The 22,968-nt window shown below is 37.2% G+C and overlaps 1 protein-coding gene across 1 annotated transcript in view; it reads right to left on the bottom strand.

Moving 5' to 3' along the window:
• Nucleotides 1–211: 211 nt before the first annotated feature.
• The window catches only part of LOC132110859 (ATP-dependent RNA helicase DHX15-like), a 43,339-nt gene continuing 20,582 nt past the window's right edge, over nucleotides 212–22,968 (bottom strand). The window contains exons 7-14 of the mRNA XM_059517885.1: nucleotides 16,106–16,192; nucleotides 15,681–15,830; nucleotides 15,349–15,457; nucleotides 7,525–7,716; nucleotides 4,404–4,526; nucleotides 2,116–2,306; nucleotides 862–1,031; nucleotides 212–749 (exon numbers count right to left, since the gene is read on the bottom strand). Of these exons, the coding sequence (XP_059373868.1) occupies nucleotides 632–749; nucleotides 862–1,031; nucleotides 2,116–2,306; nucleotides 4,404–4,526; nucleotides 7,525–7,716; nucleotides 15,349–15,457; nucleotides 15,681–15,830; nucleotides 16,106–16,192 (1,140 nt within the window). The 3' untranslated portion in view covers nucleotides 212–631. The remainder of the gene's footprint in view (nucleotides 750–861; nucleotides 1,032–2,115; nucleotides 2,307–4,403; nucleotides 4,527–7,524; nucleotides 7,717–15,348; nucleotides 15,458–15,680; nucleotides 15,831–16,105; nucleotides 16,193–22,968) is intronic.

Consider the following 22,968-nt stretch of genomic DNA (forward strand, 5'->3'; position numbering starts at 1 on the left):
AACTATTATTTCAATATTTCTTCAACCAGTCTTTAGAAATCAGACAAAAGATAAAAAAATTGCTGAAAACCTATTTTGGGTGAATAGGATTAAAAAATTCATGCGGTTAAATATGCAATTAACTTCAAGGTCTTCCTTGTAAATTCATGCTTATGCTTTATTCAACTATATAATTGATTATTTCAAGCCAACAAAAAGAATGAACTTGAGTATGACTGATATCAACGGTTTTTTTTATTATTGAAGTAAAAGCTCCTTCACAGAATAAACAGGACTTTTCTACTCAATAACATAGCAGGAAGTTCTCAATGTCGATAAGGAATGTCAACATCCACATAAATGCTCAAGCAAAAACAGTTGATGGTGTGCATCCCTGTTAAGCATTAGCTCCCAACCAATCCTTAGTGCCTAGAGTGACCAATTAAACTATATGCTTTCACCAGGTGCCAAAACACGCGGCAGAGCCAGGAGCAAAGAGTTATAAAAAATAATTATATCTTGACGACAATTCAAAACAGAAAACGAATCACAGACAAAACCTAAAGTAGATGTGTGACGATGTACAACTTCAGAAGCATTGCACAGCGCATACTGAATTCAAAACATACAGTCCTTACACCGTTGCGCATGTTTAGTATTGAGAGTACTCCTTGGTTTGAAGTTTAGCGACGATGCGCTCCAGTTGCCTCTTAGCCTCGCATTGAGGGAAGTTGCCCATTTCGTAGTATCCTGGAGCAATTTTCACCAGCCTGAAGGATGAGAAGATATGCAGAATGTTTGCTTGGTTTTTCTTTCTTTGTTGCAGAAGCATTTTCCAACAATGCACAAACAAATTCTAAGCATTTGCATGTTTTATCTTACCATTCGGGTTTGATATCAGTGCAGGTGCGGATGTAGTTCTTGGTGGTCAGCACAAACTCGTTATAGAGAACCCACTCGGGCTTGTGGTCCAGTACGGTGGAAGGGTGCAACTGGACCACCTGGTTGTCCTTCACTGTGAGATAGTGGCCGGTGCGCTCCAGGTGAGCAACCTGATAACACCAGAGAAGCAAATTAAGGAATAAATCAACCACAGGCTAACCAAACACGCACACGGCCATTTCTTCCGGCGGAGTAAGGATGTCGAGATTAACCTGGGCAATCAGTCTCAATAAACGAAAGACTCAAACAGAGACATTGGCAATAGAGCGCCTGGTAATTCGTACACTAAGGCGCAAATTTGTCTCACCCGTAAAGGTTAATGTTGACAAATATTTCAATATTAATGGAGTAATTCAACTAGTCAGGTCACTTGTTTTAGGAACCCCCTCCCAGAGAGTGACTCAATAAAAATGTCATTTTCGCCACGTTCAAACCGTCATACTTGGATAGAAAGCCATGCATTACATTTGCAAGCTCCAGTGGTTTTGTATTCTCAACAGACACAACAACTTTTAATACAGATGGAGGAGAGTAAAGGAAGAAATCAAGCTCAACTTTAAAACTAGATGTATTTTAGTTAAGGATTAACAAAATACAGTGGACTTAGTATTAACTAAAGCCTTTATGATCCCCAAGACTGTGTTTTTATCTTCGTGCAATAATTAAATAAATGTCCATTAACTATTTAAAGCTTTTTTCCACCATGAAATGGGAAAATTTTTGCTGGCGGTGGCTGGCAACTTTCTTAAAAAAAAAAAACTTAAACACTGGCGGGGAAAGAGCTAATACAGCTGGATCACTAACAATGACCAATCAGCAACCAGGACTAGTTTTATATTTTTGTCTTCAGACAAACTCCACATAGTATAACTAAAGTCAGTGCAGATTTATCAAGTTCAGTTAAAGCGATCCCACAAGAACACATCCATTTTCTGTTGATATGCCAACACATTATGATCTCTGGGTTGGGGACACTTCCACAGGACAAAAAGAGGAATCTCTCATCAGACATTACTATTTACCATAAAGCACATCTCTGTGTGCGATAACATTCAGATAGATCTAAATCTAGACAACTGCACACGTTATAGATGTTCAAAACACTGAATCAAAACCCTGGCACCAATAAAGAAGCTTATTAGCATTTTATTTAATTGAATATTATATTTGTGGCACATTTCTAGACAAACATACCTGCATGAAGAAGCCTGTGACGAGAGCGCGGCGGATGTTGATGTAATAGTCTCGGCTGGTGAACTCTGTGCTGCGTCGTGGCAGGTTGAAGCGGTCCATGATGCGTGAGAGCTGCTGCCGCACGTTATCAGCCGACATCAGCGAGCGGTAGTTAACGAAGTTATCATAGCACCACTGCACCGACTCGTGGTCTTAAACAGAATGGTTATACATTAAAACCATGTTAAGAGCAACATCCAAGCAGCACTGCAAAATCATCTATACATTTATAAAACACTAAATATGCAGCTTAATAAAACTCATTTAAGATTTAAGCTTCTGGCTTTAAGGTGAAGTGTGTAATTTCTGCAGAGATTGTCACATTAAAAAAATGACTGTTTTCAAACAGGTTTCCCAAACACTTCTCCACTTATCTGCTACTGGAAGACCAAACATACTCCCACTCCAATCTCAGGCCTCTGGTTGAGTCAATGTTGTCAGGATGTTCAAACCAACAAAAGTGTCTTTCACAAACATCGTTTATGCTTTTGAAGGAATCAACATACAAATGTTTACTTTTAAATTTGGCTAGACAATACTGATAAATTACACACTTCACTTTTTGAAATTACAGAAATTAATACAGTGTGACAATGACAGAACTATATATATATACACAAGTAATATATTAAGTTACTGTTACTATAAGGTAAGTTACTATGAATGCAAGAAATATCATGAGCATACCGGCTACTGGACCACATTGTTTTTTTAGCTGGAAGAAATTTAATAATCAGAAAACCAACATTGTATAAAGCACCGAAAACCTCCTTTTCAGCAATTGTGAGTAAAAACTACATAACAGTGGATGACACGCTGAAATTCATAACTACAGTTCAAGTCAGAAAAAAAATGTATTACATTTTCAAAAAATGTAAAAAAAAAAAAATTCTGAGTAGTAAAATTGTAAAAGTTGGGCATTATGAGTCAAACTTTTTTCTATCGTTCTTGTGAAATGGAGCCTACAAAAACTATTTATGAACGTTATTATTGTTTTAGTGTTTTAAGATGAATTACTACATTATTTTTAGTAGATACAGTATCCAAATGGTCAAAAAGTGAGATTTCCTTACTTTATGACTATGCTAACTGGTTAAAATATATTGTTCAAATGCATTTCATGTCACACGTGTTGGTTTTTACTTAAGTGTATTGAAAAATATTGGGGTTATTTTGTGCCCCTAAATGCCTGGCGTTGCATTTTTGCAAAATTTTTCCCAGTTATCCCTCACAACAAACCCTGCTAAAAAAAATATTTTTTTTATATATAAGTCAAAGGCTTCCTAAATATGATGCGATTAAAATTTTTCCTTTCTCTTTCGAGTGTTACAAGCTCTTGGTGCATGAAGAAGATCTGTAAAGTTGTAAAGACTAAAGTCTGAAATCCAAAGAGACCATTTTAAAAAATGAAGTTCACAATTATGGAAAGGCGCATACATTTCTGTCAAGGGTCAGTTGGCCAATCAGAGCAGACTGTGCTTGTCGGAAGAAGGGACTTTGCAGAAAATTACGTTTGAGAGAGGCGGGGCATAGAGGACCTACAATAATGTACAGTATTTGAAAAAGAATGTGTTTTTTGAACATTAAAGCATGTCAACACATTCTGTTACACCAAATACACAAAATAATGGTCTTAAAAAAAAGCATCATATGACCCCTTTAAAGGGTGAAAAAAAAATTATGAAAATCAATGCTTTTGTCCCTGGAGGTTAATAGTAAACTCTTGTTTCTGTTAATTCAAGAATTTATATTGGGTTTATACCCAAGATTACAGATAATATAGATCTCTATTAACTTATCTATGCATTTATAATACACTTTTTTTCTCTCTATAGCAGCATTCCAAAAAAGACATGTTAATCTGTCATATTGTGCATCAATAACATTGTGACTTTGTTTGTACTAACAAATTAAAATGCTGTAACATGAAACCTGTCAGCTTCACATAAACATCAACCTCCTCCCCTGACTATTAATACGCTTCATATTAGTGAGGTGCGAGAAACCCCATGGGAGTTTGGGAGAAAATATGGAAGCTGATGTAACCAATGAAATGCACGTAAACAGTTTTAATAGTGCACTGTCTCGCAGGCACCAATTTTGATGAAACAAATTAAGATTTTTGGCCACTTACAAAAAACCCTGAAATTAGTTGTAATGGATTTAGGCAATTAAGCTAATTAAAAACGAATGAAGGGAATCATCTCACATGAGCACAAGTTGCCAGTGTGTGTGTCATGTATACATACTCTGTTTGAAGGCGTGGTAGACGTTGAGCAAGGTCAGGTGGTCCCCGTCGATGTGGGCGAACCTCATTTTGGACTCGTCGGCTGCCTTCTTAGCTTCGGTGGGCCGCACAAAGCACTGTGGGACTAAACAAGGTTGGTATGGGCCCCAACATAGCCGCCCATAGGGATGAGTCAAGCGTTCACCCAGACAGGACATAAGGCCTAGTTCTGAGGCTAGAGCACGGCACAGGGTACGCTATACCAAATGGTAGGATGGGGTGGGGAGAGAGATGCTTCTCTCGGCTTTTCATTTGCCTTTCTGCGGGCCAGGGACTGCGGCTGTGCAAATTAAGTTAAACCTGGGGTCTGACAGTCTTCTGGGAGTCACTCGAACGGACTCACATTACTTGGGTACATTCACAAACCATGCTGGCTACATTTAGGATTAATGTATTTGAATTGCATATACAATTTCCATTCATCTGAATTGGACAGTTTTGATGTGTTGAAGGAATTGGGAAGTCGTAATCCACTCGTTAAGTCATGACATAAGGAATACTGTTTCTGGGTCCAAGTCTCAAACTCATATTGAGATATTCTCAAATAAAATGAGTAGAGTACTATTTATTCAAATTACACATTTAAGCAGTGAACACTACACTCTCCAAACTCATGGTGCTCCAGACACCAATATTTTAACGATATATAAAAAAAGCAATCACTGACTTGCCATCTAGGATTTTTGGTATGGATTATATTTTTTCAGTAGTATTGCATCTAGTGTTGTCACGGTACCAAAATTTCAGTATTCGGTACCGATACCAGTGAAAATCAACGGTTCTTGGTACCAATTTCGGTACCAAAGCAAAAAACAAAAATATGCCAATTACAAAAAAAATTACTTTTTAGCACTAAAAATAAAACCAATGCCATTTTTTATACTTATTTACAATTGTGTTTAAAGTTTTTCTACAAGTTATATAATTATGAAAAACAGTAAACAAGTTTCACCCAAATTTAATTTGTCTTTTAATTTATGAAATTTAAACATTTTATTTTTGGTAAATAAAGGGGATTTGCTATTAAAATTAAAACATGCAAGAAATATTGTGATTTATTTCTTTAAAAAATATTTTCAACAGTAGTAGCAGTATCACATACATTTTACTAAATAATAGTAATATTTCTACCACAATGCCTTTATGTAAAAATGAACTTTTAGGCCTAATGAATGCATATTTGTCATTTTAACTGAACTTAAGATGGTGGTGATGCTTAAGATATTTTTGGTCATTGAGGGTTTCTGTAAAAAAATAGTAATAGATCATTAATTATTATTAAAAGATAATACTACTACTAATTCTACTATCATAGTGTATATACAATGCACTATGAATTGATGAGCTGCTGGGTTCGTGAATATTAATCACGTTGTCTGCGTTCGGTCAAACTGATTTGCTGAAATAGATCAGCGCCAGCCAATGAAATTGCCATTTGCGCATTAGCTCCACCCACTACCGGAGAAACCACCCGGTATTTCTTCTGCTTGTTCGAAAATGAATATGAATAATTCTATATGAACAATTCAGCATGGTAAGCTCTCGCTTTCTCTCTCTTTGCATGTGTGAGAAACAGCGCTATCAGTAAAGTGACGGTGAGTCGTGCGCCTTCACAAAGAGTTTACAGAGCATCCATTACAGGTGCGCTGTGCGTCCATTGAGATGAACTGAAAAGTTCAGATCGCTTGATGGAGAGAGAACACTGAAGCTCAGATGCTGAAATTAATGCAAGCGTCATGCGCTTCAGTCTATGTAGTAAACAAACCCGCACGTCTCTGCCATTCATTAATTCACACAGACGCGCAGAACACAGATTCATATTTCTAACAACTTTTGCAGCTTAACATTTACAGATACTGGTCCATATGGAGATTTGATTAATTTATGCTAACTTTGACAAATTCCATGACTGTCCATATTAAAATGTAAGTTTCATTTTCATGACTGGATTTTGAGATTCCGTCCTTGTTTTCTGCTTCGCAGAAATCATAGCGCTGAACCGGGTTTGAACGGGACCTCGGTACTACCGGTACTTAAAGAAACCTGGTACCGTCACATTTACATTTTTTTAGTACCGACTTGGTACCGAAGTACCGGGTCTTTTGACAACACTAATTGCATCACATCAAATGTTTGTTTTTGTTTTGATACAAATAAACCCCAGCAACTTCAGACTTAAGTTTTGTGCTACAGGGTCATATTTAGCTCAGGTAAAATGTATAAACATGGGTAAGATTTGGCTAGCTGTTAAACAAGCAACATTCAATTAGCTGAAAAATAGGAGATTGAAACAATTTGGATTTATTGAATCGTTATTGTGACTGACGAATATGCATCACATTAATTTTGCACGTTTAAAACTGTGCAATTCAAGTAGATAGAAATTCTACAAGCAAATAAAAAACAAACCTTAAATGTAGCCCTAAATATTTTTTCAGTGTAATAAGGAATAAGTTAATGGTTTTAGTTTATATTTGACTTGATCTGAAGTCTAGCATTGTTTGACTGTTTACTCGGGCCAGATCTGAACTGATGGCTAGTAAGTGTGCTCTTAAGCGGCTGTATCCTATGTCCTTCTCTCCCCCACCCCCCTCATCAGACATTTAATAGCTTCAAGTAGAGGTCGACCGATTATCGGTTTTGCAGATTAATCAGCACCGATGTACTACTAATAATAATAATAATACATTTTAAAGTTGCTTCTGTGAACATTAATGAATCTAGCGAACGGTATTAGTAAAATCAACTACCGGTCGACTTCTAGCTTCAAGCACCATTCTGATTTGGTCTTACAGTGTTTGGACTGTTTGTGAGCACTTCCTTTGAGAGTCATGCTACACAATGGCTTCAGCCGAGCAGCTAAATGCATAAGCAGACTGTTTGATTACGCAACCATTATTATTATTAACAGTTGGCAGCTTGAAGTTGTGCACATGTAAACAATAAAACGGAAGACTAACATTTTTTGCTCTGCTTACTGATAATGAGTGAGCTACAAATAATTCATTTTTCATAGTCCATTAGGCTACTGTAATTTTTCTTAGATCATATGCAGTGATCGTGTGTTCTTGAGCATATACTACCTGATAGCATTGCGGTGATGGAAAGGATCTCATTGGAGCAGTTGAAGTCGCAGCTGGCGATGACCATCTTGGCCAGCTGGGGGTCGAGAGGGAACTCGGCCATCATGGATCCCAGCTCCGTCAGGTCACCGTCATCATTCAGCGCCGCTAGATAGTTCAACAGCTCCAGGGCTCGCATCAGGGTCTCAGGAGCTAGCAGAAAAACAATATTCTATTATAATTTGGGGTTCCTCGACTAAAGATTATTCTGGTTAACCAGTAGTCGTTTATGTTAAGCGGTTAGTGGATTAATCGCATGTTTATATTATTAAACCATAAATCATAGTAATGAGCATTTAACTGCCTATGTAGCGCATGCACCGGCATAAGTAATGATTATGAATGCATTAGGGAAAAAAGCAAGGAGACATCCTTCACATTTTAATTATTCGTTGATAAACCAGTGTTGTTGTTTTTTGGATGCAGTGATGAATTGACGATCTCCTTAGTGGATGTGCCTATATTAATGTTTCATACAGATCACATCACCTGAGAATAGTTGTTTTCCATCTGAATTGGTTCATTTAAAAGATCTATTCTATAGACAGACCTATATTTCTTATGCTGAGGCAAGTATACACACAGTTTTGTTTTATTATTTCAAAGACAGTAATGAGACCGCAAAACGCGCACCCTGTTTTCTTTCATTATTTTATTATTATGACTGCACACAAATAAAAGAACAGTCTTTAAAGCTTACTAATATGTATATAACTCCTATTTGTATGACCCAGGGCTCCAAACAAAAAAATCGAGTAAGGAGCCATTGGCTCCTATAAGAAAAAAACTTAGGTGCCAAATGATTTTTTTAGGTGCCACAGAATAAAAATGTTTTATGCGTTTTATTTAAATTATTTATTTTACATTTTAACTTTTTAATCATACTGAAGTGTTTTTGTCTCATCTTTTCTTGACTTTATCAGCATTTTAATCCATCTTGTAGATGGACCTGGGAATGAAGGTTCACTTAAAGTGGGAGCTAAATGTCTTTTCCAACTTGAAACATACAGTCATGCGTTGTTTATTACACAAAATCTGTACCAATATCATGGACCATAAGCATCACTTGGCCCCTGAGTATAGTTTGGGGTCCTCCTCAATGCTTCCTGTAAATGTTCTCATACTCTCTTAAAAATAAAGGTGCTTCATGATACCATAGAAGAACCTTTTTTCCTGTCCTAAATGGTTTCATAAAGAACCTTTAACATTTGAAGACAATAACAGATTATGAAAAGGTCAGAAAGAGATTGGTCTTCAAAGAGCCTTTGACTGAATGGTTCTTTGAGGAACCAAAATTGTTTTGTGAAGAACCTTTTAAGCTCCTTTATTTTTAAGAGTGCATGTCTTTCACACTTTCAGTCTGTTTTTCTTAATTAGTAAAATTAAATTTTATAGGAGTTGAATCATAGACAACAGGTTAAGTAAAAATATTAAAATTCAATAGCTCATAAATATAGCAAAATGCTCCTCTTTATAGTTATTTTTCTAGCTGAATGATGAGCTTATGGACACCGAAAGGTTACTGAAGTTAATATTACGTTGCAATGTTTACAAGCTTTGCACGTTTTCCGCAGTTTGAAAGTGTTGTACTGTAGAATCTCTTATAAAATAGCCTACCGTTTGATGTTAATTCATGTTCATTATGTACTCTAGTAGTAAAGAGCAAGGTATGATAGGTTCACGTGCTGCTTGAACTGAGGCACTACTCGCGATCGCGCCTGCCGCATTACGCCTGGTTCACACCGGACACGGAAGCGGTGCGGAACGGAAAATCACGCGCGGTCCGGCGCCTGCCTGTTCACACCAGACGCGTATTCTCCGCAGCGGTCGACAAGCGCTTCTGCTCAGTTGTTGTTTATTCAGAGCACATGGGTAAGTAAATAACCCCCACCCCCTCCAACCCGCCCTGTAGTCCGCCCACTCCCGTTGCTCTGTGTGGGCATGTGCGTGTTTTTTTTTTTTTTTTTTTTTCATTTTTCTAGTCTGTTAGATACACAAATATGATCGCATTTGTCACTCGCGGTATTTTAATTTGAAAATTGCTTATATTTTGACAATTGACCGGATTTTCTCGTGTTTCTTGGTGTGACTTCCTGTCGGAATTGACGTGGATCGCTCGCGGCTCGCGCAAAAAAATAGACCAGACGTCGAAACTGGCGTTTCACGGCGCGGGCCGGCCGTGGCGCACCGCAGCGCTCTGGTGTGAACGACACCATAGGTTAACATGGGCGCCGAAAGGAAGCGGCCTCCGTTCCGCGCCGCTTCGGCGTCGCTTCAGCGTCCGGTGTGAACCAGGCCTTAGGGGCCGTTCACATGTCGCGTCTTTTGTGCACTCAAGTTCGTTATTTCAAATGTAGGCGTGCGGTATGCGTGCATGCTCATAATGGAAGCGACGCGCCTAGCGTTTTCCACGCGTTTTTAGGCACGATATGTCAACGGCCCCTTAAAGAGCACCAAAACTGTATTTATTGTTTGAATTTTGTTATGAATTTGGAATAATTTTAAAGCTGATACTTTGTAAATTAAAAAGTAACAAAGCACAAAGCTTTTTGCGATTACTGGACGGCAAGTGCACTTTCAAATAATGAAGTTCATGTATTAACAGAACACAACAGGGACTAAGATCTTGTTAAGAAGAAGCCTTATAATTATAAACGAGAACTGTTAACGATATTGCCAATATCCACACTGATGACAGCTTTACCTGTTGTAGTTTGTTCAAGTTATGAAAGAAATAGACGCTGTTTTTCTGCACTTTCTCTTCAAGTCTCCATTTCTCTCTCGTGCGCGCGTTTATCAGGTGTGTGTCAGCGCTGCTGCGCGGCAGATGAGGACGGTTTAAAACTCTTTTTCCCACTAAAGCTTCGATGCGCATTCTCTCAATGCGCGAACATAAGAAAAGATGTTAATGCAAAACGATCAGGAAAAAAGGCATTACATGCAATTTTTTAAGAGATAACATGTAAATACATAGGCCTAGTCGCCAGTGGCGACCTCAGCAAAAACTTCAGTCGCATTTTAATATTTATGGTCGCAAATGCGACCATTTTAGTCGCAGTTTGGAGCCCTGGTATGACCAAAACACATTTTTTTATAGGTTAACATTAGATCAAGCGGCCATGGGAAGTTGCTACAACTATGTTTCAGATGATAATCCATATTTGAGGTTGATGAATGGTAAGCGAGCGTTCGGATGACCTGGTCGATGTCCTGTATATTACTGCATAGAGCCGCTGTTAACAATCTTTCGTCGCCGAATGCATAACTTCGTCACTTCTTGTGGATAATTTTTTTAATCTATTTTTTTCTGTGACTAAGCCTTTTCTCACCGACTAATGATTAGTGATCTATAAGGGGGCCAGCCTTAATTCTAATAAAAAAAAATTTTAGCACACACAGTCATATTATGTTGCTAGGAGTGCATCAATGTTAAACGTCAAGACACCCAAAATGGCAAAAACTGCACAGAAATCCCAGAAGAAATTCAAAATGTGCATTTAGGGCTTCGTTCCAAGATACTCTTTTCTTGGGACATTACATGTTTGTACCGAATTATTCACACAGCAGGAGGGGCGCTTCACTAAAATTTTGTAGATGACGCTATCAAGCCATTTTACCACACCTAATTCTGAAAATTCAGATGTTAGCGTAAATTAGTTTGAGCATGTTTAGGCCTTCAAAAACAATTTATTTCTGAGAAGAAAAAGAAGCTCGCACCATTGGTGTTCAGGCCAAATCTCTAACCCCAAACAAGAGAAAAAGTAACAGTGATAATTGACTTCGATACCTTACCTAAAAAAAAAAAAAATGCACAAGGAAAGCCATTTTCTTGCTTTCGAAAACATTGTGGCTGTAGTCTCCTGGACAAAAACTAACTTGTAAATTCAAGACAAAGAGGGCTAATTTTTCATATGACATGCAAGCAGTTCCAAACAGCAGCACCACTAATTCAATTACGGGGAGGAACCTCTACTTAATGCATCAACACTGGTCACACACCAACAAATTCAATTACTGACCTTTGGCTCTAGAGAGTTTGGCTCAAACGACCAGTTAACTGAAAATTAGGAGGAGTTTGCTGAATAGGATGAAAGACTGTGGCTGTCTTTATCAAGGAGTCAGGAAAACTTCATTTAAAAAAAAAACTGCGACAGTCAGTATGTTATGATCGAGTATTGATCTGGTATAATCAAACACACATTTTCTATTTGTTTTGAAATTATGCTGCATTACCCAAGCTAAAGCAAGTAATATGTTTGAGGCAAAAAATTAAGTATAGGTGCCATGCAGTGAACCAGGCTGGAAAAAGTCATTTACACACATCAGAAATAAACTATAGCAGGGAACGTGCTGAAGGGTTAACTGAAGGCAAAATCAATGAGAGAGAAAGCTAAAGGTGACTTAATGAAAGGAAAGTATAAGTAAGCATTTAGCAAATGGCTTCCATCGGCTTCATCCAGCAATAAAAAGCAGTTTATTTTTTATTTTTTACATTTGTGTGTCTGCATCTAAACTCATGCTTACTGAACACAGGTCAACAAATGCATAAGCCATGATATCATGGGGATGGAAAACTTCAATTAAAAGCACATTATTTACGGTATATTTGTTTGCATCAAAAATGTTTACAATCTTATATTTATTATTTACATTTAGGCATTTAGCAAATGCTTTTATCCAAAGCGACTTACAAGGACAATGTAAGCAATCAAAATCAACAAAAGAGTGCTATAACAAGTCTCGGTTAGCTTAATGCAGTACACGTAGCAAGGTGTTTTTAAATCAAGATAAGAAAACTGATAGAACAGAAAAAAAAGCAAGGTAGTGTTACATGCCTTTTTTGCTTTTGTTAATTGTATAAAAAAAAGAAAACGGATAGAATTCAAAAAGATTAGAAAACAAGCAGTAAATAAATAAGAGTTCAAGCCTAAAAAAATGCAAGTAGTGTTGTCAAAAGACACGGTACTTCATGCGGGTGTTTTTATATTACTAGTTGCATTTACATGCTTCCATGGACTAACAAAACACTTTAAAAACAGACACCCAAATCAAATGAAAGAGTTCTAGCAAGTTAGTTTCATTAAGTTTTAACACATGGAAGCACAATCAGAATAAAAAAAAGTCCTATGTAAACACGTCAATCAGACTGAATTGGCCAGAACCGACTAAACTTTCGTTTTGATTGTAAGGGGTGGTTTATTCCTTTTGTAATCCGAGCGAGAGGACATGTAAACAACTTGATGGGATTGAAAACTGAAACTGGAAAGTACAGCACATGCCCAGTGACGTAGAAATAGCGTAATGACGTATGGCGTGCGGAACGAGCTGTTCTTCCTGATGAATAAAGTGTCATATATAAAGTATGCCATCATTATAAACTCCCCTTTTCTCTCCCCTATCACGTGTGCTTTTTAAAACAGTATGCGACAAACTCTGTATATTCATTCAGTGTGCGCATGTCAAGAGTAAATCCAATCAGAAGCTTGTGACATAATCGTCCAGATCAACCCGATCACTTTATTTAGCGTTCATGTAAGCACTACGTTCGTATTTGTCAATCAGAATGAATTAATTCTGATGGAAGCAAAAAGTGTCCATGTAAACGCACCTACTGAAGAAATCCAACGGTCTTCAGAAAATTACGGATGTCGTTTTCATTTAATCTTGCCTGTAATGCCTGAGCATTTTGTTAGCATTTGTTAGCACAGGCTCAGCGCTTATTTGATTACAGCGTTTACTGGGGAAACTTCTATCTCTCTCCCGCTCTACAAGCGCCTCCTGCTGGCAGAGAATGAATTTGCATATACATGCTTCCACAAATGGAGTGCAAGGCTGTGGGAAACACCATCATGAATATTATAAAATATTTTAAATTGGATGTCAGATTGAACTATTTAATGCTCCCATAACTTTTATCAGGGTAAAAAAAAAAAAAACAGGACATGATATTTACTATTTTAGATTTTTAAACACCAGATGCTTTTAAATGCACTTTGAATATAAAATATGCATGCTAGAAAATGTACAAATTGTTAACATTGTGTCATATCAGTTAGAAAACCAGTTCTGGTTTAGTTTGTTCTTTTTTAGCTAACTTAGTTGTTATTCTTGGCTTTCAAAAAAAAAATTCAAATCCCCCAAATTCAAATAATTTAATTAAAATTAAATATGTACACAGTTTGGAATAAATGAAAGCATAGTAAAAAAAAAAAAAAATAATTAGCATGTTTTTGTTTTTTGCTTTTATCATAAAATTATATTCTACCTTTTTATTAAAATTCAATTGTATTTATTATTTATTTTGGCTCTTGTCCTTTGTATTGAATTTTTATTTAATATATATTTATGTATTTATATTTTTAAACTACATTTTCATTTCTATTCAAATTTGTCAAAACTTACTTTCAAAAGTACTTTTCACCATTGAATGTCTGGTTTTAAAGGCCCTATGAATTTGGTGGGGCAATCGCACTTTTAAGATATTTCAGAACAAATGCATAAATGATTATACTGAATACGGTTTCTGTTTTATATTACCCAGCTATACAATACTTAGGAAGTCAAATGCAGAAGTATGTTAGGAAAAAGAAAGCTTCAACACAAGCTTCAACTTTTTAGGGCAACTTTAGAGATCTTTTAAGGTCATGAACCTTTTAGAAAAGACGATGAGCCAATCACACGGAAACGTTCCAGTCGTTACTATTCAGCAATTACAAGTCTGGCCATCATGCAGTGTTAATGAATCTCCACATCAGTCTTCATACGGCATACAAGCAATTACACGATCAAAGCAAAGCCAGACTCTGAAATATCAGTCAGTTTATCAAAGACAGTGTCCAGCTGCACCAGATACTCTGAAATGACCCGGACAAAGTATACAAAACACTTGAAGAGCCAAACAGATTGACATTTCTGAAGAAAATGTGAGGGCCAAGCATTTTTACAAAAATGTACTTCAACACTCAGAAAATCTATCTATATATATATTTGTCCCAATACAAATTAAACTATGCCCTGAAAGTTTGTTCTCTTTTGGTGAAGAAAAAGTCTATACTTTTGAGTGTATGCCAGAAGAGTCGGCAAGATTTGGGACAAACTACTTCGTCATAACTGCTTTAACGAAATGTTCTGTTGCTTAGTTACGAGCATTCCGTCGCCTGTCAATCATCTTGTCAAAGTTAACATCCTCAACATTTAGTTCCATTTAATTTCCTACCGTATCAGAGAGAAATGAGGCACATTGATCTGCCAATCACGTGTCATTCATGCCGAGAACTTTCTTCCAAGCGTTTGCATTATGGTGCACTTAAAAGTTAATGACCAGTACGTTGAGGAAAAGTAAAACTGACAAAATTTTAATTCCCAAAGAAATGGGATAAACTTTCACAGACTAGAATGCGTTGGTTTGTGTTTTTAATATGTATTAACTCAATATTACAGGTTGATTTTGCTTATACGTACATGTGCATCTTGAGTGAAAACTGTGAATCCCAGTTTTACAAAAACTTTGTTTTATCAGCGCCCTGTCGCGGCTGTAGACGGTAATGTTTTCTCTTGGTTCATGTCTCTTAGTTCATTTCTCTTGGTTCATGTCAAATTACTTCTGATAAATAAGTCGCACCTGACTATAAGTCGCAGGACCAGCCAAACTATGAAAAAAAGTGCGACTTATCATCCGGAAAATACGGTATGCTGCTATAACCGTGCTAATATATACCCTGTTTTTTAGTATCAGACTTTAAAGAAGCCTGGAAGTATTCGTCAAACTCAAGAAAATGTCAATACCTGGTGGGTCCATGAAGTCAAAGTGTACAAGGTCATCGATACCGAGCTTCTTGAGCTGTAGCACCACAGAGCCCAAATTCGACCTGAGAATCTCAGGGTATGTGTTATCCTGAAGGAAAACAAATTATCAGAATCAATTTAAGTGGACATTTCCCATGTAGTATGTACAGAAATGGGGCTAGAAGTGACCAGAAGTACTAAAGACTTGAAGGAACCACAGTCAGCTGCTGATCGACCAAAAAGATGATCCAACCAATTTCTCTGGCGTAAAATAAATTCAGAACAAGTGCACTTCCCAGATGCCTGCAGCGGTTATGATTGGTTTCACAAACCTGCATCTCAGTCTTGTAGGCCTTCTCGGTGTAGAGCCGGAAGCACTTTCCTGGGCGAGTACGTCCAGCACGACCAGCTCTCTGCTGGGCCGAAGCCTTACTAATAGCCGTTACGAGCAGCGACTCAACCCGAATGCGAGGGTTATACACCTGTCCGAAGAAAAGGAAAGAGCTGTGTGAATAATAAATGCACACCACAGCACCACAGCAATATGCCAAAGCAAAGCCATCCTTCATCTCCGACTGGACTACATGTATGACAGCAGCAGCTGGGCTACGGAAATGTCAGCAGAATGAATAACTAGCTTTTCCATCTCCAGTCGCTGTCAGAGACCCGCCACTGGGTTTATCTGGGGATTTCAGAGGCAAGAGGAACAGATGATGGGGCGAGATTAGACAAGTGAGGCAGAGGAGAGAGAACTAACCTTTTGCTTGGCAAAGCCAGGATCAATTACAAACACCACGCCATCGATGGTCAGGGACGTCTCAGCAATGTTTGTAGAAACCACAACCTACGAGAGCAGAAACGATATGATCAAGAGATCAAACTGACCAGACAGCTTTTAATCGCAAACAAAAAAAGCACACAAAATTATTGAAAAGTCTTTCAGAGTATACTCCATTTGATAGCATTTGCAAAAAGCAAGCAATCTAAACAAATTAGATATTTCTATTTTTAGCGTTTAATTAATGATTAACGTTTTATCAACTCGTGAACCCACTGCAGTTCTTATATTAAGCCCATGCTTAAACCTGGTTTAATGTAACGTTTATCGATTTTATGATGTAAAAAAAATAAAAATAAATGTGCACACATATACATATATACATATATATATACATATATATACATATATATATATATATATATACATATATACATATATATATACATATATATATACATATATACATATATACATACATACATATATACATACATACATATATACATACATACATATATACATACATACATATATACATACATACATACATACATACATACATATATATATGGTACATCCAATGGTAAAATTAAAACAAGTTAGATAAAAATTAAAATCTAAAAAGTAATCGGAATACGTAATCTCAAATAAGTAACCTAGATTACCTTAATAGCTAGTTTTTTTTTTTTTATCATGTAAAGCAGGGGTTCTTAACCTTTTTTATGTCGGGGCCCAAATTTTACAGTACAAAGTGGCCCAGGGCCCGATCAAATATTAGCACTGTATTGGTTTATAGATCTCACCCTTGATTTGATTTGTATTCAATAACTAAATGAAATCCACTTACAGTTTAACAGTTTATTATTCATGTGTATATAAACCTGCACATTAAACAAGATGTCAAACACAGAACAATTCAAGGAACAAATCAATCTCAGCCGCATGCAGTGTGAACGCTGGAATCCATTAACATGGGTGCGTAAAACAAAACATGCAACGCATACACTTCAGACGGATATGTGTGAAACAGCTGTAATTCAGCGCGTGCAGCACAGCAAAAATAGACTCGGTGCAGGCGGATCAGAGGCACAGCGGTAGGATTCGCGAGACCACGTGATTTGCCTGTCCAACACTACAGCCTATGGTCCAACATTGTTTTTCGTGATTTCTGTGTGATCTAACATGGTTGGCTACAAGTTAATGTTTTGTCCGGTTTAATTATGTTTATTCCAGTCATGCAACTCCTGCAGTTAAACTCCACATCACTTCCCTTTTTTTTATTGTCCTTGTAAAAAGGATCTGTTTTTCAACTTTAAGGATGAACCTCTTGTCATCTGTTTCTGGTTAAGAATAGGTGATGTAAAGTCTAGTAACGGATTACAATTAGTAAGTAATCTCTGGTCTGCAAAACATTCAATGTGTATACAAAGTATGCACATTTACAAAAATCACAATATCAGTACACACATACTATTCTGCACACCTTCGCGTACGAGTAAAAACTAAAGTATACTTTGGCCTTTAGGTATTTCTGCTTTCTACACATGACTCAAGTCCATTTTTTCCTGCACTTCAAAATGTCTAAATAATAATAATCACTTTACCCAAGTTGCACAATTTGAGGCATTATTCATGCCAGTTGCACAAGTGGTGGACAACACTGCATGTTTTCTATGTCTCAATCAAACATACCTGATTCAGATCATCAGCTCATTAGAAGAGACTCCGAGACCGGAAATGGGTGTGTCAGACAAAAAAAAGATGAAAAATGTGCAGTGTTGGGGGGGGCTCCAGGAACGTGGTTGGAAACCACTGCTCTACACCAGCAGGGAGGCTTTATTTAGTACATTTTATTGGCGATAAGACAGTTCTGCACTGCTCTGGGCAATCAAAAAATCTAATTAAAAGAAAAAAGTTCTGTGGTAACTGGAGAGGGGTGAAAAAGGCGAAAAAGTCAGTGGGAATTAAATCCTTAAAGACACTTCATTGAGCTGTCGCAAGCTGGAAGACTAATACAACCCAACAGGGGAGTAAGGCAACAGTTGCTGCAATCAAGTCAAATCGGGAGTGTGCTGGCTGAGCCGGACTGCTTTCCACAGAGCAACCCGTCAAGACACATTACTACTGCTCTTTTTGGCGGAAAGATACATGTCTGTGCACAGCATGCAGCCATCTTAACCTCCCTAGAGAAGCCCACCTCTAAGAAACTCTATTATTCATGCCAAGTCTCGCTCCTTTACTCTGTCTCTGTCCCTTTACAATACAGGTGGCCTTCATGTGTGCTATAGTGACATATTGAATCATCTTTGAGGTAGAGACTATGGACTGTCTTTGATATGATGAGATGTCAGTGTCCAAGAAGCTTCAGTAGAGCTTTATAACACTGCATAGGTAAGGGTTGCTTACTGGCCCTAGTCAAAAGAGCCAAATGATGTTAATGAATCACAGGATGGAAAATGTCAATCTGAGTCAAGTCAGAAGTAGGACAGAGTCTCTCGATAATTTAAGGGTTTGCTTTGTGTAGTGTCCCAGAAAAACCTGAGCAGCCAACAGAATGGTACAGCTATAGTTCTCTTCTTCATTGTGATGTACATCCCATTAAAACTGAAAGAATGTAGGGCGACGACATGGTTGTCATGGACATGCATCGTTGTTGTTTGGATGGAGGCAGATCTGAATGTCAGCCTGACTGCAGTCAATAGTAATAAAGAGATGGAGCTTAAATGGACTAAATGACTGGAGAAATCTGGCATGTCAACAAAGAGAAGACTGTCAATTAGAAGATTGAGATGCATGACAAATGCATGGATGACATTCAATATGATCTATAACTTGCATTTAGAAAATGGATGGGGTGAATTTTAATTTCATGCCAACTTTAAGTATAATATTCCAAACTTAAAGGGTTTGTTCACCCAAAAATGAAAATTAGGCCATAAATTACTCACCCTGAAGTCATCCTGTGTGTATATGACTTTCTTCTTTCAGATGTATTCAGTCGGAGTTATTTTAAAAATTGTCTTTGATCGTTCAAGCTGTTTGATGCCACTCAGCTGGTGTTGCACTGCATCAGTCCAAGAGAAGTTTAATAAAGCGCATCCATAAAAAAAAAAGAAAAGTGTCTCACATGGCTCCGGGGGTGAACAAAGGCCTTCTATAGTGAATCAATGTGTTTTTGTAAGAAAAATGTAAATATTCAAAATGTAATAATCACTTGAATCTAGCTTGGGCTCACTGTTGTAAATAAAGCCGCTCCAGGGGAATGATGTATGGAGGTTGGCTTTGCGCAGGGGAGAGATCAAAACAAAACAACGATCACTAATTAGAAAAAAAAAAACACGGATCTGTAAATTTTCGATATAAGCCAAGAGGAGACTGGTTTTCCTTTGCTAAAGTAAGGACACTTTGCTTCCTTTGCTCTTATTGACAAACGTTGGTTTTCATGAGACTCACCGGCGTATGCGCAATGCTGACCTCATACGTCATTCCCCTGGAACTGGTTCTGTGAACAACTGTTCATGCAAGCTACATTAAAGTGATTATAATGTTTTGAATATGGATATTTTTCTTAGAAAAACGCATCATTTCGCTACAGAAGGCCCTTGTTCACCCCTGGAGCCATTTGAGAGACTGATGCAGTACAACACCCACCGAGTGGCATCAAACAGCTTGAAAGATTAAAGACCATTTTTAATATAATGTCAACTGGATTCCTCTAAAAGAAGAAAGTCATAAACACTTAGGATGACTTCAAAGCTAGTCATTTATGGCCTAATATTCATTTTTGGGTGAACTAACCCTTTAATTATTATATTGTACAACACGTTTTTATATTAATTCTTAAGATTTGAAAGTATCCTAATGGAAATTATCAAGGTAACGAAGCAGTTAAGATTCCAAGTTAGGCAGACCATGGTCCCTTAATAACTTTTCTTAAAAATAAATTTTTCACAGAAAATACCTTACATTTCTTACAGTAATACACACACAATTTGAGCTATAATTTATGTCTACAGAAGAAAACAATCTTAAAGTTTCTTTTTAATTCCTAACCCTAAGTGGGAGCCAAAAGTTTTGCAGATGCTTGCTTTGACAAAATTTACACTGCAAAAAAACTTTTTAGTGGAGCTTGAGTTTCATTAAACTTCCTGGCCTCTATTACTAACAGAAAACAAGCAAACCTCATATTTCATGCAATTCAGCCTCCTCAAGCGCACTTAAATCCTACTTTTATAAATGGATTTCTTCAGCCACAAATCTTTTGCTTGGTTTGGTAATGCAGCAGAGGGTCTATTCATGAAGCCTTTGACCTGATGTAATTCAGCTGCTGAACAGAATCATCTGCCTATATATTCATGGAAAGGCTGGGAGGATTCACTGAAATAAGGCCATCTGGAGACCCAATGCCCACAGAGTGTGCTCTCAACAGAACACAATGACAACGAGGTCCGGATCGCTTCAGACACATGGATAAAAATAAATGAGGGTTCCTAACCAGTCTGCATCCTTTCAGGAATCAGGAACGCATGGGAAAGACCTTCGAGATGAAATATATTCCAGAGCGGTAGCCATGGAAATTATCGAAAGGTGAGAGCCACTGGAATGAATTGCACAGCAAAACCACTAAATGCATTACCAGTACTTAGTCATCCTCACTGAACCGTGAGGTGTTGAGAAATTGCATCTTTTAGGAGGCAATGATCCATGTGCAAGTGGTCTGGAAAAAAGTATGCGGGCTGACCGAACAAGGCTAATGCCAGCAACACTTCACTTGAATAAATGCAATTTCAATTCTCTCCAATGAGTCTCTCATTCAATGTTCCTTTTTCATAAAAATAAAGAACTAGAATGGAGACATACACTACAGGAAAAAAAGTTTGGAACAATTTAGATTTTATGTTTTTGAAAAGTCTCATGCTCACCAAGGCTGCATTTATTTGATTAAAACAGTGAAATATCACAATTTAAAGTAACCGTTTTCTATTTGAATATATTGTAAAATGTAATTTATTGCTGTGATGAGCAGCTGATTTTTCAGCATCGTTCCTCCATTCTTCAGTGTCACATGATCCTTCAGAAATCATTCTAATATACTGATTTGATGCTCAATTATCATCAATTATTGTTGGTGCTTAATTATTAATAATAGTTCATATCAATGTTGAAAATAGTTTTTGCTGCGTAATATTTTTGTTGAACAAGGTGACATTTTCAGGATTCTTTGGTGAACAGAAATTTCAAAAGAACAGCATTTATTTTTAAACAAATGTCACTTTTGATAAATTTGGTGTGTCCTTGCTTGATAAATGTACTTAAAAGAAACTTACTTAAATTTGAGTGGCAGTGTATTACTGGATCCACAAAATGATTAAGCAGCAAAAAACTGTTTTCTACATTGATAAATGTTTCTTGAGCAGCAAATTAACATTAAAATGATTTCTGAACGATCATGTGACACTTAAGACTAGAGTTAATTTTATAAATAGAAAGCGGTTCTTTTAAATAATAATATTTAACATTATTATTACTCTTACTGTATTTTTTTGACCAAATAAATGGAGCCTAAAAAAAAGTTAAAAAATACCATTTACTTTTTGACCAGTACTGTGAGTTTGCAAACACAGTCACAAATGCATTTTGAAAGTCGTGACATTTGCCAAGTATGTCCATGCCATTAAATCAGATGTGCTGCTATTTAGGCAACTAGCTATTAACACACTGACTGGACTGAACCAAACAGACATTTCGTCAGCAATAGCATGTTTTCATTGTACCTCTGGGTTTTTAAGCAGCACAAGTGGAAGGAGCACCAACCATTAACATCATTACCGGGCTGAATCGACAACCCTTTAAAACCAATGGACTTGTCTTCAAATTAAAACCAGCATGCTTTATGACTTGGCTTAGAATGAAGAGTAACACATCAAATGTTTTAGGCTCGGACATGGTCTCCAATCTCCAATGATCTAAATCTCTAGGAAGACCACTTTCCTTCCGCATACAGTTACTAATAAGTTGGGTCCATAAAGGATTAATTTTTAGGTGGTTAACATGCTAGCCAGTGTCACTTTTTCCTTAATTCTTCCATAACCCTCCAGTCCCGCAGTCAGCACAAGGGAGATCTTACCACAACCCAATTAACTCAAGGATCATCAAGAATGCTGCTGCCGAAATTTGCTACAGTCCTCAATTTTCCTACATGTGACTGCTAAGCGTCACATGACGTTAAATCCCAACTAATAAATCCATGCATAAGCAGCGCAGTAGGGCTGCTGGATTTTTTCCTGAAGGAGGATGTGACTGCACAGGTGCGGGTCTCACAATATTCACACACACGCACACACACACACACATCCCGTATCTGCCAAAGGTGGCTTACATGCATTGTGTTTAATATATGCCAGAGGGTTGACATTTTTACAAGGTAATCGGAGTCTCCTTATGTACTGCTGCCAATGAAGGACAGAAGAACAAGGTGGGTGCCAAAAAATAAATAGATTCAAGACACTCATCCTCAAAAAAGGATTTTCTCAAATAGCTTTTTTTAAATGAGCTAATGCAAAAAATATTGAACATTTTATCAATTTAATTTCATTGTTAAATCAATTTAAAATGTAATTATTAACAGGCCTCATAAAAGGTATAATTTATTGTTTACATAACCTGGATCTGTAGTTTCCAGCATGCTTTGCATAGGACTGCATTGAGAGAAGTTAGTTAAAAAAAAAAACATTGTGCCGAAAAGAAGTTATTGTATTGTGAACCTCCTTGGGGAAGAAGCTGACTTGTGGGGAAGTCATTGCCTAATGGTCAAGAGATTCGGACTCGTAATCCAAAGG

This window comes from Carassius carassius, chromosome 2 (genome assembly GCF_963082965.1).
Source record: "Carassius carassius chromosome 2, fCarCar2.1, whole genome shotgun sequence".
Lineage (NCBI taxonomy): Eukaryota > Metazoa > Chordata > Actinopteri > Cypriniformes > Cyprinidae > Carassius > Carassius carassius.